Below are 27790 nucleotides of genomic sequence, written 5' to 3' on the forward strand. Positions count from 1 at the left end.
TTTTTTCTCTTCCCAAAGGATAATTCTCTAACCTGCTTGGTCTGTGACCTGTGGAGGGACACAGGCTCACAAGTTCAGGGCAAGGCAGGCATGCCGAAGCCTGTGTCCATCAGAAAAGGGAGGGGAAAATAGTCCTGAGAGCCCGCCGTGGGTGTGAGCATGCAACGGTGTGCAAGGAGATTTCTTCCTTTCCTCTGGTGTTGCTAAAACTCCTGCCTTATGTGCCTCTAATTGTAGGTTTCCCCTAAAGACATTTGGTGTCACTGTAAGGACGGCGTTTCTCTCTCTGCCTGTACAGTTATTCTCTCTCTCTCGCTGTGCCGTTCGCTCCATAAGCCGGTGGTGAACATACCATAAGACACAGATAGAGAGAGAGAGACAGACAGAAACCACACACCAGCCCTTTCTCCTCGCTTTTCCCCCCATGGAATAGCTAAACTTGCCCCCACCCACACCTCCATCACCTCCCAGCACCCCATGATTATTTTGACCCTCTGGTCTTTTTGGAAGGAAGCTTCTGTCACTTCTTAACACCACCCGCCTGGAAAAACACACACACACGAACAAAGCCCCCGAAACCCTCCCGCGAAGGAAGAGGTCCTTTTCTTTTTTTTTTTTTTTTTGCTTCTTTTCTTTTGCTCGGACTCCAGAGCTTGAGCCTCCAGCCTGAGCAGCCACAATTTCTTACCATGTATTCTCCTTTTAAACCATCTCCTTCCTGCACACGCTCAGTCCTTGCAGCCACGGATCTAACACAACTCCCCGCTTCTCGCCTGCAGGTTCTTTGCTCCCCGTCACTCAGCTGATCCTCATCTTTTTTTCTCCTATTTTTCCCCCCACCCCGGGCGCTGAGGTGTGTGTGTCTGTGTGTGAGTGTGCCTGTGTGCAAGGGGGGGAGGTGTGGGGGGGGGGGGCTCTTTTTTTTTCTTCTTCTTTTTTTTTTTTTTTTTTTTCTCTTGGTGGGGGAATTTTTTCAAAGCGTCTTCATTATTATTTTATTTTGCTTCTCTGACTTGGACACTTCTCCCTTGGAGATTTCTTTTCCATGCAAAGGTAGGTGAGACGCATGCACACCTGGCTAACCTTATGTCTGTCTCGTTTCGCTTGTTTTTGCTGTCCTTTGAATAGAAAACTTGCACCCACCCGCGTACCTGCATCATTCCTGTTTTGTTTCGTACCTGTTTCCTCTCCGGCAGAAGTAAAGGCTGAGGGTAGACATGTCTGTAGTGTTAATAATTCTGTCTTTCCAGAGAGGAAAGTTGTTTCTCTGTGCATGTCCAGCTGTGTGTGTATGTCCATGTGCGGTGCCCATGTATGTGAGACTGCCTCTGTTTACCCAACAAGTAGCAAGAATTGATTTTGGTGTGTGTTTTGGCCAGGGGTGGTGGTGGAAAGGGAGCGACTGTGTGTCCAGCAGTTCACATCCATGAGTGACTGCAGCAGAGAAATGTGTTTCTCACACATATCCAGCAGCTCTTTATACACGACTGTAAATGAGTCGAGGAGTGTGAATAATCCCAGGATTTTCAAATTTAGCCCTGGTTAGTTTGTTACTGTTATGATGGGGAAGGATGGTGGGAAAGAGGAAGGGTTACAAAATCTCCTCCCTGGAGAGGTAACTGCCTGAGACTTGTATATATATAACTTTTCTTTAAACCATCTCGCTGTTTAGGGGCTTCTTGGGTTTGGGGTATTTTTTTTTCTTTGCAAAGCAAGAGTTGGGTCTTGGATTTAGGTTTCATAAATTGTCTTGTTTTGTTTATGATTATTATTGCATTTCAATTGCGTGTGCAACATCCGAAGTGTCTGAAAAGGGACAGGGAATAGGATGTACTTTAATATAGCAAATGCATCATCTTCTGTACATCACTGGAAGCTGTTGGCTGGAGTCAGGGGGAGAGAAATAGAAGAATTAAAAAAGAAGAGAACCAGAAATAATGTTAGACATCGCTGACTGGCAATTATCTGGCATATTTTCTGCCAGTACTGGTTTTCGTAACACTCTCGATGGATACCTTTTGCTTCTTGGTAACAGCAGCTGTGCGAAAAGTACCAGGGGCTTTAAAAAGAGGAAAAAAAAAAAAAACAGAAAGAAAAAAACAACATGCATAATTTCCCTGCAAATTATTACAAAGGAAAATGGTAAACATCAAAAAGCAGAACTTGCTCTGCATTTTCTCTCTGCTAATAGGAAGCGTTTTTCTCATTGATCTGGGGGTTGCTAGTGGTTCTGTATCTCCGTCGCTTAGAAGACTGTTATCTTAATTGTCAGTTGTTTCTGTGTGCTATTGCAGAGCTCTTGGTCTTAAATTTGGGCTGGTGACCGAGGATTTATTATCTCGGAAGAAAGAAGGGGTCTGCTGACCCTCCACCCTCCTCACCCCTCGATGTTTTCACTCCAACACGTAAACTTCTGTATCGGTGGAAGGAAATCCGCAAGCTCATTATCTCCTCAACACCCTACCTGCAAAGAAACTTTTAATTCAAAACACCGGGAAGGGAATTCAAGAGCCCTGTTTCTAACGCCTTTCCTCTTTATATTTTAAGGACACCTTGGGAGCATCTCTCCCCCAGCCAGCACTGCCCCATCCCTCGGGTCTGGGCAGGAGCACAGCCTTGGGCAGGAGGCAGCTGCCCGCTGCCTGCAAAGGCTTGTGCTGCCGGACTGAGAGCGTTTCTCTCTCTCTCTCTCCATTAAATAACATAATAGTTTCGTGGCATTGGCATCCAATGCGAGCTTCCTCAGAACGGCAGCAGTGCACGCCTGTTGGTGACGGTCTAGTGCCACGATCCTCTCCCCAGGGGAGCCGGGAGGCAGGCAGGGATCGAATCCGGGCATCGTGCTGGTTTCCCTGCCCGCTGGCAGGGTGTTTGCACTGGGCTGCCTGGGAGAGGGTGCAGCACCTGTCTGGGAAAGCCTTGGCCCTGGCTGTAGCAGGAAGGTGGGGAAAAGCAATTTTCCTTCAGATCTTACTGGAAAGCATGTGTCTGAGCACTGGCCACCTCGATGCACCAGCAGATGCGCACGTGCCTTGCCAGGAGATCTGGTGGTGATTATGTCAGAGGAGAATCAGGGGGACAAGGAAGGAGCTTTGATCTGCCACATCTAAGGGGTTTGCCTTGTGAAGCCTGGATCAATCTGACAGTGCCTATCATAAGGGGCGGGCTTATGCCAACCCGTCTCATGTTTTCTCACACAAAATCTGCCCTTGTTGCTGCCTCAGGAGCGTTTTCAGGCAGTGGACCTCGCTGGAGCAGGGCCAGCGTAGGCCCAGCCATCGAGGGAGCGAGGGGAAGCGTCAGAGGAGGGGGATGCTGATTCAGGAGGAGCTCGCTGCTTGCTGGGGGTGTTTCTGGGTAGGCGCGGTGGCCTCGGTTGGGATACAAGAAGACCAGTCGGGCTGCTTGGGGTCTATCAGAGTGCACCTGTGATGCTGCGTCCCCACCCTCGTCCCCACCAAGAGAAGCGCCTGCCCTGCTGGTCCAGCCCTAGGCATCCTTGAAGTGCTGGTAATGCACCTCTGCCCCGGGCTGCAGCTCTGGCTTCTCCTCTGGTCCTGGGCTCCCTTCCTTCCTTCCTTCCTTCCTTCCTTCCTTCCTTCCTTCCTTCCTTCCTTCCTTCCTTCCTTCCTTCCTTCCTTCCTTCCTTCCTTCCTTCCTTCCTTCCTTCCTTCCTTCCTTCCTTCCTTCCTTCCTTCCTTCCTTCCCATCCTTCTTTCCTTCCACCAGCCACTTCACACCTGGCTGCGTTACTGCTGCCTGATCTGGTTTCGGAGAATCCATGTGTCCACGCGACGTGGTTGCAGCCCCCAGCCCTACTCAGTGTTACAGCCCTGGCCTGTCCCAGCCCCAGTGAGGTACACCAGAAGGATATCCCAGACCAGGGCGGCTTAAGGCTGAGCCCCAGCCACTTTTGGTTTTGGGAAAAGCCTGCCATTCGGGGCTCTGCTGCAAAGAAGCCATACGCTTGGTCAGCTTTTTTTTTTCCTGAGGGAAAAAAAAATGTTGAAACCAATTTTTATTCATTTTTTCTCAACGAGAACAAGTATCTACAGCTGGAAACTCATGAAATGCACACGCGGTGTTAGGAGGCTTTAAAAGAGCTGGCCACTGATTTAAAATAAATTTCATCTTTTATTAAATCCAAGTCCTAATCCTGCAAATTCAAGCAAGCAGGTGAACGGGTGCGCTTGCACAGAGCCTCGCTAAAACTGCTGGGTCCATGGGTGGGCTCAGAAATCGAGTGGCACAGGTGGCTCTGCAAGCTCAGGTAGCACCATTTCTTAGCTGTATTTTTTAAAATCTGTAAGATGGGATAACGTAGGGCTGATTTTAAGAGTGTTCGAGATCTACAAAACCCCAGCCTGTTATTGGAAAGTAAAGGTTTCTTCCCAGTTATGCAGAGGTGCGTAGTTGTTTATAATGACCTAATATAGTCAGCTTATTTAGTTTATTCAGCTGTGTCTGAAATGCATACCTTGAAGCTCTTAGAAATCACGTCGTCGCTTGAAAAATGTCTTATACTGATACAAAATTTATTTAAGCCCTCTAATCATAACTCTGCCTGCATAAATCAACCCACTAACTTGGTAATAAACTCCTTGCTTTCCCAGTACTCGTCAGGCCACCGTGCTTGAAGCACTGCGGTGTGCCCTGAAGAGCAATCAGCCCAGTGTATCAGGGACTAATTGCAATGAGGAGATCTCAGAAAATGCCTTGTCGCTTGCCTTGGGCCGGAGGTGTGCGCCACTGTGGTGGCACAGCAGGAAGGGGGTCTCTTGGCTAAGCCGGTCTCGGCCGTCAGGGGGCTTTGGAGGTTGATACCAGTCCTTGCAGCCCGTGGGCGAGTGGACATGCTGCGGGCTCTTGGTGTGAAATGCTGCTTGTTGGTGTTTTCTGCAGTAGCTTGTGTTTCCTAGCACCCGCAGAGCGCAGTACAGCAGCCCCATCGCCGGGTGACCGGGGCAGGACCAGAGGGGTGTCTCCGAAAGGAAAGGTTGGTCCCCTCTTATCAAACGTGAGTGTGTATTAAAGAAAAAAAAAAAAAAGGTAAAAGGCAGCTTCTCTCTGCTTCTGACATAACCATCGCCTGCAGGGCAGCCACCACATCCTGCTCCATCGTGCCTCCATCTAAAGCTTGACGGGAGCGTCCTGGGGAGGGCCAGGAGGGGCATTTCCATGCGAAACCACTGGAGCCCGGGGTTATGGCTGCGTGGTTGAACGGGATGGAGAGGAGCTGCTGACCTGCACTCTCGGGAGCTGGTGAAGTGGCGCGTGTCGGGGATTTTGCGGCTGTGATTGTGGATGATGCTGGAAGTATTTGTGCGGTGTGATCATTAAGGGGGGAAAGGCTTGTTTTTCCTTTCTCTGAAGTGTCAGAGTTTGGCCGTGGCTAGAAGACAGCGCTGCCTAGAGAGCACAGGTGGGGTTAGAGGTATGAAACATTTCTCAGGTGTTGGGTTAGTGTGTCTTGCCGACAGGCTCGATTAAGTTGCTTTCCAGGACGGAGGTTAGGAATGGATTTTCCTACAGGTCAGACTGGCAGGGATGGATGGGATCCCGTTTCTGCTGCTGCAGTGCGTGTGTGTGTGTGCAGCGTGCTCGGCATCGTCTCGCGTCTCCTCCCAGAGCAGGGACTTTCGGCAGTGGGGATGCCCTCAATTGCTCGTCTTCCTTGGGCTTTTTTTTTTTCTGATTTTGCCTTTAGAGTTACTCTAAGTTTGCCAGTGGGGGTGGTGGGAGATGGGGGTATGATAACTGTTTAGGGACTCTTCTGGGCTGAGTTTCTTGCGAGGCTGTCTGCTGTGGGGAGGGATTGGGCTTGGACTACAGGGGTCCATTTCAGGTCTGTGGTCAGATACATTTTCATTGGTGTCTTTGCTGCTTTTCAGTGATTTCTATTCAAGCAACCATGCAAGCTTTGATTTGGTTTTCGGTTGGGTTTTTTTTGTTTGTTTGTGTGTGTGTTTGTTTTTCTTTTTTTTTTTTCCTAGTGACAGCAGGGAGAGAAGGGGACTTTTCGGGCTTATATAAACGAGTATCAGTGTCAGTAGTCAAATCATGTGGGACGCAGGGAGCCATCCCAAGGTCCTGGTCTATCTACTGACCTGAGATTGAACAGCCCGTAGGCCTTTGCAGAAGAGCTACCAGCGTAGTCTCCTCTCTGCTTCTAGATCATTCCCATCTTCATAGCTACGTTTCTCTCCCATATCCCCTCGCCTTTCTAGAGGCAGAGCCTGGGGCATCATCGCACTCCACATAGCTTCAGCTCCCTTCCTGGTTTTGTTTTTGCCAGTTAGTTTGTTCCAAATGTGCATCTGGGTTTATGCAGATTATCTCCTTTGGAGGCAGGGCACTGCGGGGTGTGAGGGGGGCAGCAGTAATTTTTAGGGAGGGGAGAAGCATAACATATAACTCTTGTTGCTCCCCAAATGCCTTAGCATCGCGTTGCCTTTAGGTGTGGTCCTTCCTCTCTCACTTCTCCCCACCTCCCTTTCCAACCCGGGGAATCTCCTCTCTAGGCGTGAGCGCTGGTGGGGGTCGGGACAGAGTCTGGAGGTGGGGCGGGGGATGCTTGTGCAGGGATGGGAGGTGGCATCCAGTGCTGTGCTGTGACGGGGAGCAGGGGGTCTCCTGGGGTCTCCCCGCTCCTTGTATGCTGCTGTTTTCCTACACCTGCTCGCTGCAACAGGTCCTGAAGGGACACTGGGTTGGGCTGGGCACTGAGACCAGGACAAAAGGGGCAGAGAGGCTGGTCCAGGAAGGATGGCGTGAAAGAGCAGAGCTCCTCGCTGCCGGCTTAGCCTGGGTCGGGGCGACCAGCCTGGCCACAGCCCTGGGCTGCTCTTTTCCATCCACTCTCAGTGCAGGTGCAAGGCTGACAGCCCTCATGGTGGGCAGGAGCTGCAGCTCCGTTCCCCCAGTGTGGGCTTCTCCAGGAGGCAAAAATCAAGGTATTTGCATGTTTTTGCCTCTCCTGCAAGCGCTTCGTATTCTGGCTCAAGGGCTGAGAGTGCGAGAGCAGCCCCAAAGCCGTTGTTGCTGGGAGCCTGTGGGACCACTATCTTCATCATCCTCATCAGACCCATCTTAGTTGACATCATCATTGCTGATCTGGAGGAGAGAGTAAACAGCATGTTAATGACTTTCCCGGATGATGATAAAACTGTTTTTTTGCCTGCTGGTGGGGACGTAGAAAAATAACAGAACGGAAGCTAGTGAGGTCAGAAAGATGGGCAGAAAATAACATAATGAGATTCATCTTAGGAAAAATGCAAGCTAATGCGTCTGGGGGCAATGTAATGTGAAATACGCGGTCTGAGGACCTGGTGAGGGGCGGGGAGGGGCCGGCACACGCCAGGAGACCGAGGTGTGACGGTAGATGGCATATCAGACATGGGCTTGCAGCGTGACGGGGCCAGCAACAGAGACATCAGGATGGCAGCCCGCCTCTGCGGCCGGCCCAGGCGCCAGCCCTGCGGGAAAGTGGCGCTTGGCACATCATTATCGGCAGAACATTGGTAGGCGAGAGGCGGGTTTCAGCGCGGAGCTGCACGGAATGACCACGGGGCTAGGGAGATTAATTTATGAGCAAGGATTAAGCGCTAAAGATGTGTAGCTTGGCTAAGCGGTGGTTTTAAGCGAGAGGACATGACAGGAATCCATGCACTGAAAGGTGCCCGAGGAGGAGGCATCCCTGCAAGTCGTGCAGACCAAAGGGGGTCGCAGGGAACGAGGGGAGCAAGTTGGAAAGGGGAAACCCTGGCTCTGGGGCAGAACCTCCCCATAGACGGGTCTGTTAGAATGCGGAGTCAACCCCCAAAGGAGATTTTTGGGTGCCTGTTTATTTGCAACACCAAAATTTAAAATGTTTTGTTGAAAGTAGGCGTGAGTATTCTCTGGGGAGCAATGGGGTAAGGGTGAGGTCTTCAGTAGCCCCAACCTCTGGGTCCCAAACAACCCACATAGTCAAGGCCAGGTGATGATTTTCCATGGGGAAAATTCCTTCACCTCCGTATCTCCTCAACCCAGTGATCATGTTGCTCCTGTGCCTTTTCTTCTCTCATCCTTTACCTTTTCCCCATCTCTCCAGCAACTTTTTTACTGGTCTTTACATCATCTCCTTCAGGCCTGGCCAAAGGCTTTTTAGCAGCATAAGCAGATCCCTACTTTGCTGTGCCAGGGATGGGGACCGGAGGCACGGCCAGGACGGGGCTGTCCCAGCCATGTGAGGGGGCAGCAATGTGGTAGACATCAGCTGTGATGATAAGGGTGGGAGAGTCCAGGAGATCTGGGCTTGCTCTTCCTACAGCTGCGAGGTGCCACCTGCGGTACAGGTTGAAGGCAGGGTATTGCCGAGGCTTCAGGACAGATAGTTTGCTTATCTTTATTTCGTCCTGTGCTGACCACACTGCTCCTTCCCCTGCTTGGCAGGATGGGGGAATTTCTTCTGCTTCCTGTCCTGAGCAGGAGGAGGGGTCCAAAATCGCCAGGGTGGAAAGGGGGAGGCTGTCAAGCTCCTGAGCAAGTCTGGCAGAGGTTAATAATGTGTGCAGAGATAAGGCAGAGCAATCATCCAGTGTGTGGATGAAAGGCAATGGTTCGTGGGCATTTGACCAGGTGGGGCGGCCGGGAGACCCTGGCCCTGGTGCAGGCCACCGATGGCATGTTTCAGGGGTCGGTGGCCACACCGGCACCTGCGAGAGATGGATTTGGGCAGCGTTTGAAATGCTCTCTGTGGGGTTCTGCCACGTCCCCTTGCATTAGGAGGCGCTGAGATGATGGAGATGTAAAAGCTCCGCTTTCAAATTAGTTGCTAATAAAAGTGACCCTGTTCCTTACCCGATACCCGTACACCTCCACGCACACACAGGCAGAGGAGAACAGGCGCTGCCTCACATGAACAGGCAGAGAAACATGCCGATGCCAGATGAACATAAACACAGAGGGAGCCGCGTACCGCTAATTATATTGTAGCACTGCAAACGCTCAAAATGTGAAACCTGCATGACTAACACATCCCCACAGCCAGACGCGTGCATCAAAGATAACACACAACCGGCGCTTGCCGTTTATAGCAACAAACAAACGCGGGCTCACAACCGTGTGCAACAGGCCACCCCGGGAGGCACACGCGCACAGGCAGCTACCGAATGGGGTCACCCGCACGCATCCATAAATATGCCACGCAGCCAGAGACATCCTTAAATAAGTCCGAGTTTGTGTGAAGCCGGCCGGGAGAGCCGTGCCCCAAGATGCTTGTCAACTTTCTGATGGACCTCTGGAGGTGATACCTAAATACGTGTGCCGCAGGTGCTGCTCCGGTTGACAGGGCCGTGTCACCCTGCCCTGTGATGCCAGCTGGAGGTTGTCATTTTTGTCCCTCTTCTGCGAGGGTGTCGCAGGGGTGTTGGCGGGATGGAGTGGCTGCCACGCTTCTGAGTAACAGGTGGAGGATCGCGATGGATGATCTGTAAAGGACTTGCGTCCCCTCAGGATGAGAGATGCTGTGTACACGTAAGGCTGCTCTTAAAGGTGATATACTCTGTGCTTTCATCTTGGCTGCGGGCCCCTGGCATTGCCCGTGCGAGCAGTGTGCAGGGAGCAAGGGATGGCCCGGGGGCAGCGTGCGCTGGTGAGGAACATGGCATAAAGGATGGTGGTGGGGAAGGTGAACTCCTCGAACGCTTCTGCGGGAGGGAAGACGTCCCACTGGGCTCTGGGTGGATTTCCTCCAGCACTGGGGTGGTGCTCTGGGGACCTCTCTCTGGTATTTCCCTCTCTTGTCTGGCTGTAAAAGGCTCTTTCACCGGCAAGAAGTAATAGTCTCTCCTATCTTGTCTGCACCCTAGAGGTTTTCAGGAAAGGTCTGCATGAGCATTGCACAGGTCCCATCAGCCCTCCCTCACCCACAGTCCCTGAGGGCCCCTCTCTGGGGTGGGAAAAGGGGTGGCGAGGAGCCAGGAGGCTGCTTCAGATGAGGAGTGATGCCTACGGGACACCTTGGGCTGGCTCGCTCATGGCACTTTGGTCAGCTGTGGCGTGCCTGGCAGGTTGTGGCATTAACAGCCCCAGGGTGCCAGTCGCAGCCCTGGAGGGCAACGTGTCTCAGCAGAGACCCCTCTGAGCTGGTCAGTGACGTTGGCCTTTGAGGACAGACGGCCCCAGTCTGAAGTGCTTCCTCTGTATCGTGACATCTCCTCTTTTTTCTCCCGAGCAATCTCCCCTGCTCATTACGTCCACTGCCATTTCAGAACATCCTTCCCTCTCCTTCCCCAGCGGAGTGATGAGACCCGCCGTCCGGCAGGACCAGGTGCTTTCTCCTAAGTGGGGAAAGGCTGAGCCAGAGGCCGGCAGCTTGTCCCCTGCCTGCCAAGTCAGTGAACTCCCTGCCAGCACACGTGTCCGGGGTAGGTGTGTGTGCCAGATGCAGGACCGGCAGGGGCTCGGCTTGGGATGGCGGTGCTTTTAAATGGCCCTCGGGGATGGATGGTGAATGAAAGAGACATGCAGGCTTGAGAGCTGGCTCCAGGGAAGGCTTTGGTGCAGGCTGTGCAGGGCGAGGAGCAGGATCAGCTGCCAGCCCACAAATATCTCCCCTTCCCCTGGGAGGGAAGTGCCGCAGGTGTAGCATCGCTCCTCCAGCGGTATGCGACTTGTGCAGGGAGATGTTTTCATGCATTTGGGGGACGTTTGGCCCAAAAAGGAAAGTCAGGGGTGGGGAGGATTTGATTTTTATTGATGGGTCTGACCTGCCACCACCAGTTGTGAAGAGACTTGCCTGAGCAAAAGGCTGAGTGGGAAAAACGTGCATCTGGCCACCCTGTGACCATCTAATTGTCCTCTTGTATTGCCCTGGTCACAGTAAGCAGCGCTTGCACAAAGAGGAGGGAGGTTAGAGGCATCCCGAAGGCAAGTTCTGAGGCCTGTTAATCCTGTCTGGTCTTATTGGTATTTTAGCTGGGTATGAACCCTCTCTTTTGATGCACGGTTTTCCATGCGTGCATACGTGTGCGTGTGCCAAACTCATTCCACTTCGTCATTTTGATTTAAATAGGATCTCTCCTGGGTTGAAATATTATAGCAAGCTCACTCCAACCAAGTTACACAGCAATACTGCAGCGTGGGAAGGCCAATAATTGCAATCTCAGAGAAAATATCAGCATTCCATAAGTTGCATCCTGGCCAAAATAGTGGAAATATCTGATTCCAACCTCCCCATCTGAGCCAGTAGTGGTAAGGACCTTGGATCTGTCTCCAGCAGGAAAACTACTCCCTTCGCCTTTGAAGTTGAGACAGTAGGACTGGCTCTGCATAGAGAGCTCCAAAGTGCCCCACTGCTTGGGTTTTTCCTCTCCGTCTTTCAACGTGATATATTAATCCTGCTTGATGTAGGAAATACACCATGATCACAGCCTCGGGGACGGTTTTGGTGGCAGAATGGGATTTAATCTCAAGAAGGAAAGGGGTATTAGTCACATCTCCAGTGGGGCAGCTGTCATTCAAGGGCTGTATTTAGCCTCAGGACTCCCAAAGGAGTTCACCTGGCTCTGTGTCCATATGATCTTTAATGAGTCACTGTGGGCTGCACAAATTGGAGTGATAAACAGCCCGTGATGCAGCCACTGCCTGATTTGTGCACGTGTGTTTGACATGGGCAGGGCTGCATCCCAGAGTCCCAGGTGCATCTGGCAGTGGTGGGATGGAGAAGAGGCCCTGCACGTTTGCTTGGAGGGAAAGCAGGGAAATGCTGATGAGTTTGTTTCTCACATTCCTTTGCTCTGTTGCATTGTTAATTATGAAGCTTTCTACGTTGCAGTTTGGAATTGTCATGCCCTCGTCGGCGTGGATGCTCTGAGCACTGTAATAAGTCATTCCTCCTGGCTCTCCCTGCTAACCTTTTTCCTCCGTGTTCTTAATGGGAAAGAAGCTGGGCTCAGCCACTGCATGTTAATGGCCTGCAAGGGAGCCAGATCAGAGCAGGCGACGGGGAGCTGGTGGGAATAGGGAATGGAAAAGGTGGTATAAGGAGTCGCATGAGTGCTCAGAGTGAAAAACCTGGTGAAAGTGAAAACAGAGGTGCTGGATGGTGGGAAGGATGTGCTGACATTTTTGTCACAGGGGTTAACAAATTATGAACAGCATCCCAAAGCCAGTCAGGAGACACAGTACCTGTTTCTTTCCAATACCTGCAGGCCTTTGGGGTAATGAATTCAAAGAGTCTCCGTGCTATTCCCCTGAGGGACGCTATGTCTGCTTTCTAAACCTCTGAGCTTGCTGCTCTTTGTTCTGACAAATACCAAGCCTCCAAGAACAAGCAACGCTTTGGATCAAAGTGCCAGTTGGAAGCAGGGGGCTGAAAGAACAGGGTGGATAGGCAGAGCTTGCAGGCTCTTAATCGGCGATAACGGGGGACAGCAGCTCAAGGTGGAAAGGTTGGCCAGACCTGGCAGATGAGTGCTGCGGAGAGCACTGGGGATGATGGATCCAGCAGTGTGGGCATCAAAGGGGTCTTGGGCTGAAACATCAAGGATGCAGCATGCCAAGGCAGAGCAGCATCAGCAGCGATGTGCGTGGGCTGTGTGATCCTGAAGTGAAGGGGATTGGGAGGATAACCTAAGGCCAGGATGTGAGGAGACATGGTCTATGCCGTGGATGTTGGTGACAGACACATCCTTTCCTGCTGCTGATCGGCCCCTTCTGTGTTGTGGTGTGTCTGAGGGCTCTTGTGTGGCTTTTAAACCTGTACTGGTAGCACCGGCACTCCAGACACTTGAGCATGCCAACAAGGTGAAGGGAGGAAAGCTCCCACCAGGCTACCATCAGGCAGTCCTTGGGCAAGCTCTTTTTCCTAAGAGGATCACTCTGATATTTAATGGATGCTATTTGGCTTTGCATTTTCTCAGAACAAGGACACCGTTACCTGCACCCAGCCAGCAAAGTGATGCTCTTTAGCAAAAACACGTTGCTCTGCAGTACTTGGGTGCCGAGCGTGAGATCTGTTCTTCTGTTCTTCCTGCACCCACCTACACTCTCTGACCATTCTGCTTAGCGGAATAACTTTTGCAACCTGTCTTCATGGTACTTCCACTCCCCACGGCAAAGGAGAGCTCCACAAGCTCCAGTAAAGGGTGCTTAACATTTAATCCCACTTCTAGTTTGCGTTACAGCTCCCCGTTTGAATGAGCGACTGTTCTGTATGGGTTTGACATGCATTTGCCAGCGTCGGTCTGAAGGAGCCTGCCCAACGAGCGGGGTGGCAGGAGGCCAGCCCAGCGTGTCCCTGGGTGGGAGAGGGGATGCCTGGGGCAGCAGAGCTGAGCCTGGGGTCGGCACGACTGCCTGAGGGGCTGCGAGGGCAGGGTGGCTGTGTCGTGTCAGGATGGGTCCGCACCGCTCCAAAGCGCAGCGCTCCGTTAGGGTGCTCAGGCTGTCTTCAGAAGGCTTGGCACCATCACCTGAGATGCTGCAGCAGCGCGCCGGGGGGGTCTCAGGGGCTACAGGGATGATTTAAATAGTTGGTGATGGAGAGGATTATCCAGAAGAGTCTTGGTGGAGAAAGGGACTGGCAGAAAAGAGAAATACTGGCCGAAGCTGTCCCTCTCCCACTGCTGGCATAGAGAAACAGCCATGCTGCACCGCTGGGGCTAAAACGGAGAGTTTTGCTTAAAATTGCTCCAGCACAAAGTGCGACTGCAGTTTATCAGTGTTAGTGCCATCAGTGCTGCGGCTCTCCCCTGCTCCAGACTCCCCGGGAGAGCATGGGCGTGCTGTGCTCCTGCTGCTGATTCCTCACGTGGGTTTCATTTCTCTTTCTCCTCTCCTCTCCAGGGGTTCTTGCTTGCAGCTGGCATGGCAGAGTACCTCCCCCAGCCTCCCTCCACCTGGCCCGCGGGCCCGCAGCCCCCTCACGCCTCCACCGTCTGCCCGCTGGAGCCCATGGATCTGGGGGTCTCGGAGCAGCAAATGCCACCGGAGCAGCCGCCGTCCTCCCCGGAGCTGGGTGAGGATGAGGAAGTCACCTCCCCACCGGATCCTGATGTCCCTTACCCCGACCTGGCCCCGGTTGTCTTCTTCTGCTTGAAGCAGACCACCAGCCCGCGGAGCTGGTGCATCAAAATGGTGTGCAACCCATATCCTTTCCGAGCTGCCCCTTCGCCCTCCCTGGCCCTCGCTCCCTCCTGCCTCATCCCTCCCCTCTCCCTGCCCTCCCGGGGCACCTGGCAGGTAAGGAATGAAGTTTCCTACATATTTAACGAACTGCTTTGTCCCTCACTCGCCTTTAAACAGAACCTGGGCTGCTTTAGTGCGTGATCAAAAGAAGCTGATTATGAAAGAGGGGACTTCAGAGAGAGCTGCTGACACAGGGGGGTGGGTGAGGGGAGAGGGGAGGGGTGAGGAGGGGTATTTTAGAAAGGCCCGTTCTTCCCCTTCCCGGCTCCCTTTTCGCCTCTGGCCTGGGACAGAGCGGGGTTACTACCCCAGGAGCTTATTGGCAGGCTGCCACAAATGGCAGAGGTATCTCCTTCCTCTGAGTGTACAGGCTTTAGTGAGAGCTCGTCTTGCCCTTGGTGGGGGAACCACTGCTCCTGGACCTTGACTGCAAGGACACCTAGGTGACCCCTTGCCTTTCCAGCAGGCACATGTCCTACCGATGCCTTGCCGTGATGCCTATGCAGGAATGAATGGGAAAATCTGTTCTGAGTTTGATGCCGAGCCTCATACACCCTGGGGGAGACCTCTGGGATGTGAACGTGTCCTTCCTTTGTTTGGGGTGTCAGCGATCACAAGTGTGTGTCACTGTTCTCTCTCAGTGCCTTGTTTGTAAGGTGGCCCCTGCAACCCATGAGTGCAAACGGTGACCACCTGCACAACTCATTAGCACGGGGGCTGGTAGGAAGCAATGGCCTCTGTGGCTCTTGAGCCTGACGCGCTACAAAAAACAGGTGGAAGGCACTTGCTGCTCTGTGGACTGTGGGGCCCTTCAGCTGGGGAGGAAGTGGAGGAGATGATGAATCATCAGCAAGGTTGGTCTACAGTTTTACTTGAACCTTTTTCTGTTCAGAAATCTCAAGTGATGGCTCTTTCTCCCTGGAAGTTTCCTAGTTCCTATTTTGGTGGATAGTATCTATAAGGATGCTTGTTATGGTTTTGATGCATTGGCTTCTAGATTAAATCTGAGTGTCCAGGCACACAGCAGAGACTTGCAAAATGTTTCTAAGAGCCTTTTCATCTACAAGAGGTGAAGTCTTGAGGTTCTGTAAGCAGTAACAGATGACCTTAGATGGCTGATGGATCTACAGATTTGTTTCCATTTCAAATGTAGGAAAAGGTTTGGGTTTCAGCTCTGAGCTCATGTCTTAAAGTTCAGAAGCTCTTAAAAAGGTGCTGCGGTCTCAAGCACAGGTTATGACTGAGACCTTGTTGGAGGTTTAGATTTTCTGCTTTCCTTTCTGCTGGCTGCTCCTTAAAATTTTAAAACTTCATATTGAATTATGCATGGCTTTTCAATCACTGTGTGTCTGCACTAGTTATTATGTCCTGGGAATTCTTGTCCCAGCATGCGGTGGCCTCAGAGTAAAGCATGAAAGATTCGTGTCTCAATGCAAAGGCTGGACTCAGAAAATTAGAGAAGGGAAATAGCCTGGATTTGGAATGAAGACTTGCTCTTGAATGGGGGAAGGAGGTTGTGGGGAAAGAAGAGAAGTGCCTGTTTTTATTTCTGGCTAAAATGTCAGTCAAAACAGTCCTTCCAGTTTGGCGTATAGCAAGGAGCTTGTCTTAAGGTGTTGGAGCTGTGTTGTTCAAGGAGTTTGGCACTATATGCCCATTTCAGTGTTTAAATGTTACTTTTCTTTTAACCTTCAGACACGCATGGTATTTGACTCTGGAAAGGATTTTTTCATAGCAGAAGCTGTAGAAGGAAGGAAAAAGCTTCGTGCAATCACCTGTTGATGCCATTACACCTGGCTACATATGATGGGTGTGAAGAACAATGGTGGGGCTGCTGGGAAACTTTTGAAAGGGTTATTTCAGACCTGTGATTTCAGCTCGGCTGTGTGAAGTTAAGAGACTATTTGAAAAGCAGAGACTGAGTGGAGAAGATTCATCCCCTCCTTTGATTTTTTTTCCCCCCACCCCTGTGGTCCTCATTTTGAATGGATCGTGCAGTAAGTAGTTCCCATAATTTTTTTTCAAGTGAGGAATTGTTTCTGCACCCTGAAGGTTTCTTGCAGGCAATCATATGTTCTTGGCATCGCACTTTTTTTTTTTGATAGCGCCATAGAAATAGTACGATTCCATGGCCGGGTGGCAGATGCGCATTGTGATCTCATCCCTGGCTGGGAACGAGCCCCTTTGTCAGGGATGCTTCTGTGAAAGTCAAATTGTGTCTTCTAAGAATTTATATGCTTGCCTGCTTTTCCTGCTCTTTCCCTGTCTGAAACTTTTCATCCGTTATGTTGGGCTATTGGGTCTCCAGCGCTCTTGTGCCCAGCAGGGACGGGCTGAGTCACTGTCACAGGGTGACACCTGGCCTTTCCTGAAGATTCAGCGAAAAGGATGGGGCATTAATTAAAAGTCTGTTAATCTTCTAATTGACTTTCTACTAGGCCAAAGCTTCACGGTTGTTGTTACGGAAGTACTGTCAATGAGACTTAAAATGGAAGTTCTGATCGTTAAGGACGATGTAGCAATTTTTGAAAGCGCAAGGTCATTAACCACCAAACTTCAATTTAGGTAATTGCATTCTACCTACTTAAATCCCCCTCCCCTGAAGATTATTTTTCTTCCCACGAGCAGTCCTGCAATTTTGTTATGTGCTATTAAACAACTGCCATATTCCTTTGCTGCAGTGCAGTAAGAGGAGGAAGAATCACATCCCTGCTTTAAAATCACTTCTGGATGCATATTAGTGTATAAATGTGTAATGCTGCTATTGCAAAAATTGTAGACCCTAACTCCTTTTTAAGATAGGGCCTACATTCCATGTGAAACTGTGGCGTTTGTCCCCAAAGGGAGTATTTACTGTGCTTTTTGCCATTGTGCTGTATGGTGAAAAGGAGCCCGATGCTTTGGAGTTAGGTGATTACACGTTTCTGGGGTGGCTTTACATACGGTGCGAATGAATGCTAGAATTGCCTTAGTTTATTGGTGAGCAGATAACTTTTTTTTTTTTTTTAAATCCTGATTAGCCCTGTTAGATACAGGTAACCGCTGTGTGATCAGCTGGGGACGCAATGCAACGCACACCTGGGAAGTGTTTTGGGAAGGAATCTGGCGTGCGCGATGCAGCACGTGAGCAACCCGCCAAACGCTTTGTTTAGGTCGATTTCTGTTTTGATGAACAGGCAGAAGGCTGGGTGCAGACCATGGGGCTGTTGCAGCTACGATGTTAACGCAGTCAATATTTGAGATATGGTTATGCGAGAGGCTGTAAGACTTTTTATTTTTTTTCCCTTTTATAAAACCTAAAGTCCATGTCAAATAGGATTTCAGTTCGAGCTCAGAGGGGAAATAGGGTGAAAAGTGTGAAAACATGTTTCCAAAACAACGGTGTAGCATCCACCTTATGAATTTATAAAGTGTTTGGGACTAAATAAAGGGCATGCCACATGGCGCCTTACAAATGGATCCTGATGCACTTTGCAAATTATGAGAAGATTATGAGAGAGATGCCTGGATGTCTGCATCGCTGTTGGACTTCTTGGGGTTCCATAAAGACCTCACACTTCATCCATCCCTGGGGTCAAGCGCAATAGATTTGGTTTGTCCTTTGAGCCTTTCTTTAAAAGAGAAACTCTTTCCAGGAGGCCCAGACCTCCCTTTGCTGTTAAATCTATAATATTGACTTGACAGGGAGAGAAAGAGTGAGGGGTGCCATTAAAAAAATCAATTCTGAAACTGTAGCAGTAACGAGAGAGGCTCTGCAGTTCACCACTCCGTCATTTTCTTGCTTTTTTGGTATATACCAGCCCCTTCCCTCATTTGTGAAGTGTGTTGGCCATTTGGGCTTCTGTTTTACTCTCGGGCAGTTAAATGTTGCACTTCCAGTTGATTTCAGTGGTGTAGGAGCAGCGAGTCGGGTCCCAGTTGTGCAAAGGCTTATATACTCACTTAATATTTAGTACCGGGAGGTGTGTTTTATAGGGTATAGAGCAGGGTGGCTTCTCGAAGCTAGTGTGACTGCTCGTGTGTACCGAGGAGCTGCCTTGTAGCTCATTAGCTTTAAAGATCCTACAAGAATGGGCTTTGCCATCGTACTTGTCCCTGAAAGTCCTACCACACTTCTGAGGGTACCTTTCCTGTAACTTGTACTGACGATTGTATTGGCTTGTGCTGTGTGCTTGGTGCACAAGGAAACAGGACTGGCCTTGGGCATATTGATGGGGAACTGGGAAAACCTATGGGTTTATTCCCTGCCTGGTGCCACAGGTGTACTCAGTTGGCTCGTACATGAGTGATAGGATGGTTGTCGATGACAATAGTGGTGTTCCGTGCTGGCACTGCGCTATGGGAGCGGAGTGGAGAGTCAAATGCTGGAGGAGCAAAGAAAATGATTTGTGTGTGGATCGGTTATTGGTAACTTCTCTTGGTGACACTGAGCAGGTGATGCCACGGTGCATGGGGACCCTGTGCTGCCAAAACCAAAGCTTTTCAGGTGACACACGTGGCCAAGAGGCCAACAAATCTTTTGCTCATTAATAAGTTTTGGGTGAGTAGGTGTGTTATATATTACACCCTGGTCAAATACCTGTTTGGGCAATTTGGTTTTGTGTGAGTGAAGTATTATGTGCCGATTCCGTAGTATGTTGTACTTGTTTCTGCCTTAAGCTGTTGCCTTGTGTACCGTTAAACCCTGGATGCAATCTTCATAACAACTGGACGTAGTAAATGAATAAGAAAACACCAGCTGCATATTTATTGTGAGTCTTGTAATAGTTGATGTCTGTCTTAAGTCCTGAGCTCCTGTAATCCTCTGATGAGGTTTACTTTTCTTTATACATGTGTACATTTACTTATGTGTGTATGTACATACATAAATTAAAAAAAGAAAGGTTCCTGCCTCTAGTAGGTAGAGAAAACTTGGAAATGTCACCAGAAGGTATAATAATACATCAAAAATTGAGTGGCTTATGAATTTTAAGCAGCATTCATCATTCTTGAGTGCCTAGGGATCATGGCTTTCCACTCTTGGGGTCAGCATAGCAGCTTTTATGTGCATACCTGGAAAACACTAAAATGCATATATTACTCCTGCTTCTTGGTTTTAAAGACAGATCTCTCCTGTCTCTCTTTGCAAATCTAGCTCAGAAGACAAGGGAAGAGTCTGACACTTATTTGAGGACTTGTGATAGCTTTGTATCATTCTAGGTAATCAGGCAGATGTTGCCGCTGTGCCCTTAGGAACGGACTGATTTCTGTTGATTACACAGCTCTGTAGACCTCCTTCCAGCCAACAAATATAACTGTATACCCAAGATCCAACAAATGCAAGACGATTTTTTGTGTGTGTGTAAGAGGTTATCTAACCTCTCTGTAGTCCACGCCGTACTCAATCAACTTTACAGTTGCTCCTGTTGCATGGGAAACTGAGCTGATCCAGAGCTCTCCAGTGGACACGAGGTGTTGGTGGCGTTGGTGTTCCCCTGGGCAAGTGCCAAATGCTTTTCAAGTTTCAAAAGGGGGCAAGCCTGTGTTAGATCCTGCTGGGTTTTCCACCACTCTGCCAAGCTCCCTACCAGTGGAATGACATTTGCTATTAGCAAATAAGGGTGACTCTTAATAAGCCAATTGTCCATAAGCTTGATTAATATTTGAAGGCAATGCATGCACCAGGCCAACATGGCCATCTCCCCAGGACCAATCTATCCTCTACTACTCTCCTTCCCTTTTGTGTTAACAATATGAGCTTTAAAAGCAGTCGTTTCCGATGCTTGTGAACTGACCCTTCATTTCCTTGTTAATTCTTCTCTTGGGAAGATGGCCGGGCTTCACCCCATCTAACTCTACCTGTCTGAAAACCAGCCATCCAGGCTCTTTCCACAGATATTTGACAGACTGCCATCTGTAGCAGGAAATTCGGCGTGCTTAACTTAACTCCTCCCTTCAGAGGGCAAAGTCACTCTCTGGAGGTGCCTATTTTTTCTTCTTTACTAAAAAGGGAGTTTCTGGATAGCGGGCTGCAGGGATTGCTGGTTAGCATCCTGGGCTGCCTTTAGGGTTGCTGTGCTGTTTGGGTCCCCAGACGCTATGGAGGGAGGCAAAGGGGAAAGCAGTCTGAACACTTTAATGCTTCCATAATGAAAAACTGCAGTTTTCTGGGGGGAGGGAAAGGCATGCCGTCTGCCCGGACCCTGGATTGGGGAAAAAGTAGTTCTGTAAATTCCAGCTTCTTTCCTGGGATAGAAATCCTCTTTCCTGCTTGTGGCTGGTAGGCAGAGCCGGGCGGCAGGAGCAGCAGGATAGCGCTCAGGACCTGCGCGAGTAGTTGGGAAGGAAGCTGCCTCTGCAAAACTAGAGATGAGGGAATGTCATTAGTGTGGGTCGCTTGATGTGTGAGTTTGCGATGGGAAGTTTAGCGGGATCATTTGCACAGTCAGACGTGGTGTAAATGGAATTTAAACTCGCACATTGTCATTAGCGGCACACAAGGGATGGATATGTTTGAAGGGGATTTGCATGCTTGCGATCTGGAAGAAATTGGCTGGGTTGGGTGTACGCGAGATGTACGCAATTCCAGGCAAGTGGGCAGATGTAAAGCGATGAGGTCTAAATTTGGCTGGCTTGCAAGCTGGCCCTGTGTATCTAAGCGCAAATGCTGAGGCAGGATATCTCACTGTCTCCCATCCCTTTTGCTTATTCTCTGGAGGGTTTTTTTTTTATAATGAGAATCAAAGACCACAGTTTAGAAATAAAGCAGGCACAAACAAAACCAGAGCTCTGACTGTCTGAAGCTTTAATGTCCATAAGGTCTGACAAAATCAGACATAAGGCTAAAAAACTTCTTAGAGCATCCCTGCTGACTTCATGTGAAGCTGTGAGCATTTTCCCTGTTACTGAAGGATAGATGCCTACTGCCGGAGGACGGGCTAACTGCAAAATATCGAGAGGAGACTGTGGTTTAGGAGAGCGGTAATTTTTTTTTTTTTCCTGTGTGTATGTCGTACTACCCAGTTTCACCAGTACATGCCAAGAGTAATAAAAGACCTTCTAATGCTCCATGCCCTGGGGCTTCAGGAAAGTGGGCCTAGGAATCTTACTGCAACAGTTTTTACTAGGTATCCTGGTATGTTCCCTGGATTTCTGGTCAATGAATGTGGAAGGTGTGGGGAAGCAGGTGGGAAGTGAGTAGAAGATGAAAGTCACATCCTTGTCTGCTCTAAATCAGTGTTGTTCTCCTACACCTAGTGAAAACAGACCTATTTGCAGCAGCTGTTGCCCTTCAGGCTGTGTTGGGAAGATGGGTCTGGTCTTGTCGTATAGTACAGTGTTATCCAGTGCCGACAGCGCGGTTTGTGCCGGCCCGGGGGGAGCCTGGTAGTGTCAGGCCAGAGGAGAGGGAGGATGCGCTGTGCCCAGTGTGGGGACGGCAGCAGTGCCTGTTGTGGGGGACCTCCCCGTCCCCCCGCAAAGTGCATTGCTGAAAGCAAACAAATGCTGAAAAACCCTTCTGGAGCATATTGTGTTTATTCACTGGAATATATTTTGCCTTGGAGATGAGAACCATTTGCTCTCTGAAAAATGGTCATTTTGCCTTTTTTTCAGCCTTCATGAACACTGGAGCAGGGCGTGTGAGGGAGCCGGAGGGGGTTCTTGGAGAAATAGAGAGGGCACTAAAAATACTCATTTTGAGTTTAAGACCTATAAAATACTCTGACCAGACCTCTAATTGCATGTTCTGTCATAACAATGTGAATTAAATCATGCAATTAAACACTAACAAATTGACCAGCTGCTTATTTGAGGACTTGACACTCTTCCCACCCCGGAGCATGGGGAAGGGCCTGCAGCCAGCTGAATTTGCTGTGTGTTGTGAGTGTAATACCTGACAGGAGCTTCTTCAGGTGGGGAATTGTTAACAGAGTTGCAGCTCTCTTGCAGCAAATGGCCTGCAGCTGGCCCCAGGGTGGTTAAGAGGAAAGACTGTGTGGGAAAACTTGGCCCATTTCAGACCTATGGAGAGAACAGGAGCAAAGAGCCTGCCAAGCCGTCAGCCTCTAAGCTGGGAAGATCTTTATAGTCCTGGAGAGATGCTGTCTTTGGAATATGAAGGTGTAGGAAGGCCGCAGCCCAGTGTGAGGTGGACCAGGCTCAACTTGCGCCCACTTCTGTCTGTGCTCACTTTGCCCACTGGTTCTGGTTGGCCCAGCACACCTTGGCCAGACCCTTCCCCGAGTTCTTCACACATCTCCATGCCGCTGCTTCTCCTGTGCTTCACTGCCTGCCGTGGGGCAGGGGTGAAGGAGGTCCCGTTTGAAGCGTGCTCCTCTGAAATGGGGTTTGCAGCCTTTCGCTGGTGGCGGCAGAGGGAGGAGGGCTGAGCAGTGGTGGGAAGCGCCACCAGGCTGTTAAAAGGGATGGATCTGGTTGGTGGGTTGGACTTGCCCTGCTCCGGGTTGCTGCTGCTCCCTGGGCCATGGGTTTACACTGTGCTGCCTCATGTCAGCTGTGCTCCTCCATCAGGGAGGTAATGGAGCACCTAGACGGCTGCTCTGGGCTCTGCTGCTGAAACAAGCAGGGATCTTTTCAGGAAAAGCTTTGGAGGAGAGGACAGGCTAGCCAAGGGGGATATTTTTTATTCTGGCAGGAGAGGACAGCAGAGTTGAGACCAGCAGCTAGGGAAGGAGGCTGAGACAGTGGGGCTGAGGTGAACAGGGAAGGCAGATGAGAATGTGGTTGGACTTGTAAAAGAAGAGATGAAGTGTGATTACAAAGATGTAAGACAAACTGATGGGGAGTGATAAGTGGAGGTTATCTAGGTTGGGAACAGCGACTCTGGCACCAAGCTGAAAACCCCTGCTGAGTTTTGCAGGCATCTCAACTAATCCTTGTAATCAATGGTATCAAAGGTAGCCGATAGATCTGAGAGAATCAGCATGAGCGCTTGATCTTTATTGACTGCCATCAAGGACCAGTGAAGTGAGTAAGGAGGTGGTGTGATGGTGGTGTAACCCTCCTGCTGGAAAGCCTGCATAGCTGTTTGGAAGGGTTGGTGGAGCTAGAGCTTGAGTGCAGTGCTGTGGTTGTAATAGCCTTCGCTTGCCCAGCCCTGACCGCAAGGTCAGCGGATGGGGGTGGAGATGGAGAGCTTAGTCTGGTGTTCCTGCCTGAAGGTTGCCCATGCCTGCCTCCCTTTTCTCCAGCTTTCTCCCTGCCTGTTGCATCAGGGGAGGGGAGCAACTCCCTCAGGCGGGACGGGGGATGCACAGAGCTGTGATGTGGGTGACCATCTGTCCCCCGAGACAATGGTGCCATTTGCACTTACGTACTGCAACTCATCCCGGAGGAAAGAGAAATCTGTCCTCGCTAATGATACAAAACCCCACTCTTTGCTTATCCTTTCTTCCTTTAGTTTTCTCTCCCCCGGTCTCCCCTCATCATCGCCTACCGTGCTCAAGTCTATAAAAGCTGCTGTCGCTCCCCCTCCTCGAGTGTGACTTGGAGCTGTCGAGTCCCCGCAACTCCTCCAGCAGCCCCTCCTGTGACTAGCCACCCTGTCTCTCCCCTCTCCTTTCTCCATCTGTGGCAGTCTGTCATTTTTCCCTTTCCTCCTCTTTTTTTTTTCTTCCCTCACTGTCATTCCTGGGTTTTCCTGCTAGCTGCCTGTCTCCGTTGATTGCTGCCGCCCTTGAATTGGCTCTTTCTGTAGAGTGCCCTTCTTAGCCAGTATCGCAGACAACAGGCTTCCTGGGGAAAATGGTCAGGAGCTAAAGGGAAGGTCTGAAGGTAGGATTTAAGCAGCGGACGTAATCATTGGCTTAGAAGCAGGGAAAAGGCCAGGGCTCTGCAGAGATGTGTAGAGCTTACTTGGGAAAAGAGTGGGTTTCCCCTGTCTGTGGGTACCCACAGCCGAGGGACAGTACAGGGCTATGGGAGGGCAGGAAAGGGGGACAGAGTGAGGAATCAAGGTGAGGAGTGAGGGTGATGGGAAATTAGGTGGTCTTGATGAGAGGCAAGGCTGGGTGGATGGAAGGGTGGTGATATCTGAAGTGGTGACCCAAGCTTCGTGGCTGCGGCAGGGTGGGATTGTTGCCTCTTCACCCTCCTCATCCTCACAGGATGCTTCCGTCCCCATCTAGAGCGTTATTCCCTGCCTAGGTAAGCACCTGTCTCCCTGTGCCCTCCAATGTGCAAGTGGCATCCCTGACATCCTCATCCTGAGCTGTCAGCGTGCCTGAGTGCTGTGCTGATTCCAGTAGGACTGTGATGGATGGTAGAGTAGAAGGGGTGCGCCCACCCTGGGAGCAGGAACAAGGTCCTGTTCTGTGGGACAGGGTGCTAGCAGGTGGGCATCCCCTGGACCACCTCAGGTGGGATTTGCAGCTGGCCCCGGTTCCCTCTGGGAGGTACCCAGCTCCCTGCTGATCCTTGTTCACCAGAGCTGGCTCTTGCTGAGCTCACATCTGTCTGTATCTGCCTGCATGCTGGCTGGGAGCTGTGCAGCCGTGGTCTCCTGGCTCTGTGCCCCAGCTTGGAAGCTGGGCAAGGTTCTCAAGGGTTCGCTTACAGAAGTTGAACCAAGCCTGCTGCCTCTGCCTTGTTCCTGACCCCCAAACCTTTGCCAGAGTTGTTCCATTTTTACTTTAATAACTTGGTTTTGTTTATCGCTGCCTCTCCAGAGCAGCATAAATGCTGAAATACCACAAGGGCTTTCAGGTTGCTTGTAGCTTAAAGTAACTGGATGTCTTGAGAGGCAGAGTGAACCAAATGTGCCTCTTGTGGGATTTCAGTTCTAAAGAGTCACGGATGAAAAGGGCTAACATCAGTACGAATTCATCCAGGAGAAAGCTGCTGAATCCAGTGCTTGTAATGCTAGCTATGAGACTTGCCTCAACAGGCAAGAAGGAGGGAAGGAATGGAAAGAAAACACATGGTAAAATATTAACCTCCCTGTGGAAACAGGCAGTTTGTAGCAAACAGCAGCTGTTCTGTTTCATGGCGTGGAAGAGGCAGGAGCTCAATATTTGAGGGTGGAGAAATATTTTCTTCCATGCAGAGATTGGTAGTCTTTCAAGTCAGACATCCAAAATCTCTGCTTGCCTTCCAAGCCCTGCTTGTTATTTGGGAGCACACTAAAACACCGTGAAGGTGTACTTGGCAAATCTGCCTTGCCCCATCATTTACACACCCCAAAAGGATGCTTCCTACATTACCTGTACCTTGCTTCTCAGCCAAGAACTCGGCACTCTAGTGCGGCAATAAGTCCCCATATGAATACAATGTCCTTATTTTCTACAAAATACGTTACAGATCACTTGCCAGCCAGCCTGCAGGCATTGTTGACAAGCATTGTTATCAATAATTAAGCTAAAACATAATCGAGAAAAATATGCTTTGTGATGTATAACAATTTTTATGTCACTGTCTTTGTTCGCATATTTACCAACTCGTGATGTAATTTTTGCTTTGAGTAAGTCTTCTGGTTTTATGGGTGAATCTGGCAGGCTCTGCTTTGTCCACGTGCGAGATCCAGGCCAGGCCTTGAAAGTGTTTGTGTCCTAAGTGAGTTATATTAAAAAAGACATGCTCATAGAAGTGCAACAGTAATGATATATTGCCTTTGTGGTACCGCCTGATGTTCAGTGCTGCTGGCCAACTGTGATATTTCTTAATGAGGGATGTTATTTTTTTTCCTCAAGGCAATTGTTTTTTGCTTGCTTTTTTTCTTTCCCTGTGGCTCCTTCCTGATTCATTTCCTTGATGGAGTAGGATCCTTCCCTGCTTTGGAGTTTACTCCTCTCTTCTCCATGCTTGTTGACCCACTGTATAGAAGGCTCTGTGCTGGCAACTGCTCTTGTCTTGCCATCTAGAGCCCTCTTTGGAAATGGGATTTTAGTGACTGGAGGGGGCCCTAGACGGTAGCCCACTTGTTTTATACAGGAAAAGCCTTTGGAGGCAGCAGTCTTCTCACTGTTTCCTTGTAGCATTTTTTTCTCCCATACTACAGCTTCCAGTTTCTATTTCTTACAGGTTGACCCTGTTGTCTTTCCCTACAGGGATGACCTCCTGATAATGCATGTTTTCTTCCTTGCTGGGCATGGAGTAATGTTTTTTCCTTCGTCTCCTGTGCAGCTGGACCTCTGAATTCACACAGCTCATATGAGGGCCATGCACACTGACTGACTTTTCATTATTACATAAGGTGGTAACATGGTTTTCTAAAGCTGACCAACTTTTTCCCATTGTAACACTTTTTTTTTTTTTTATCTCTTAATGAAATTCTAATTTGACGTCTGGGAGACAGAGACCAGGCAAAAAGCCTAGGAGGAAAACAGGTCTAGAGGGTCAGGGAGCCAACAAGCAGCTGAGGTGGAAGACTTGTCCACCAGATCTACCCACCAGAGAGGAGGGACTGGGTAGCAATGGCATGAGCGAGCAACCTGGAGAGGGCACCGGGTGGACTGTGGAAGGCTAACGGAGGGGCAGGTAACTGGGGTGGGAGGGGAGAGGATCTGGATGGGAAGAAGCTGTCTGAGAAGGCACAGGCTGGGGCAGTGAGCCTGAGGGGAGGTGGCTGGCGGGGCTGGAGGACTCAGGCTACAGTGAGGAGGGGTGAGATGGGAGCATCACATGTAGGGCTGGTGGGGTGAAGTGATCTCCCTGCCCCGGAGCCTGCATGCTGCAGTTCTGCTTATTTCTGTTGCCCTGCTGTCAGCAAACGTCTGTAAGACCCATTGGCTAAATAGGCGTCACATCACTGTCTTCACTGAATGCTATCTCGTCCCGTGGATGCAGGAGTCCTATGGAAAAAAGAAAGTCTAAGTATGCAGTGAAAGATTGTGTTGTAAAGACAGTGTGGAGAGGGAGAAACTGAGGTTCTGCATTCATCTTTAATTCTGTCTTAATTTCTTGGATTGAGTCATATCAAAACAAACTCTCTTGAGTATATTCAAAGCATGTGGTTGTTCCCCCTATCCCCCTCCCAATGGCAGCTGCTAATTAATCTCTGGTTGGATGGGTTGTTACAGGATGAGCAAAAGAGGTCTCAGAGGCTACCCTACTGCCCACTGCGACAGCAGTGTTTCAGAGCATCCAGCAACAAGTGCTAGTCAAAACACCCTCTTGAATGCTTCTGTACAGACAAAACAATTTTTTTGTGTGTTTTTGCAACTCTTGACGTTCAACTTAGTTTTCCACCATAAAAAATTAATAATGTAGTCATACCTGCTATGGAAGTTTCAGCTCAAGCTGCCAGTCAGATAAACTCTAAGCAAATGAGGCTGAGTGTTGAGAGGGAGAAGAGTTTGGGGTAGGATTAATTAAAATTAGTGTTATCAGTGTAGCTGCATACAGCCTTCAATCATGTAGTTCAGCTCTCACTGAAGCCTCAAGTTTCCCCTACAATACAATAATTAACGATTAAAGTAGGTACTTTAAAAAAAAAAAAAAACAAACAAAAAAACCCAACAAAAACCTTCCTCCATAACCTGGGATTTTTTTTCAAAGCACAGAATTAATTGCATCCTTCCACAGTATCTTTGAGGTGCTGTTATTTCTTTAAAATGCATTTCCAGCATATTGTGATATGTCACACATCCTTTAAATATCCAATAGCTTTTTAACTTTTAAA

General features: G+C 49.8%; 1 protein-coding gene across 7 annotated transcripts in view; it reads left to right on the forward strand.

The window, feature by feature from the left end:
- Positions 1-348: 348 nt before the first annotated feature.
- The window catches only part of CACNA1I (calcium voltage-gated channel subunit alpha1 I), a 186863-nt gene continuing 159421 nt past the window's right edge, over positions 349-27790 (forward strand). For 5 of the 7 annotated variants that reach the window (XR_010069438.1, XM_063322480.1, XM_063322474.1 and 2 more), the window contains exons 1-3: positions 349-853; positions 1035-1053; positions 13831-14131. Coding sequence is in view for 6 of the 7 variants with exons in the window: in XM_063322480.1 (XP_063178550.1) it covers positions 13852-14131 (280 nt within the window). In the remaining variant the exon portion in view is untranslated. Of the gene's footprint in view, positions 854-949; positions 1054-13830; positions 14132-27790 lie in introns of those variants that run through there. The other 2 variants (XM_063322476.1, XM_063322478.1) reach the window with 2 other exon arrangements.

This window comes from Chroicocephalus ridibundus, chromosome 1 (genome assembly GCF_963924245.1).
Source record: "Chroicocephalus ridibundus chromosome 1, bChrRid1.1, whole genome shotgun sequence".
Classification (NCBI taxonomy): Eukaryota; Metazoa; Chordata; class Aves; order Charadriiformes; family Laridae; genus Chroicocephalus; species Chroicocephalus ridibundus.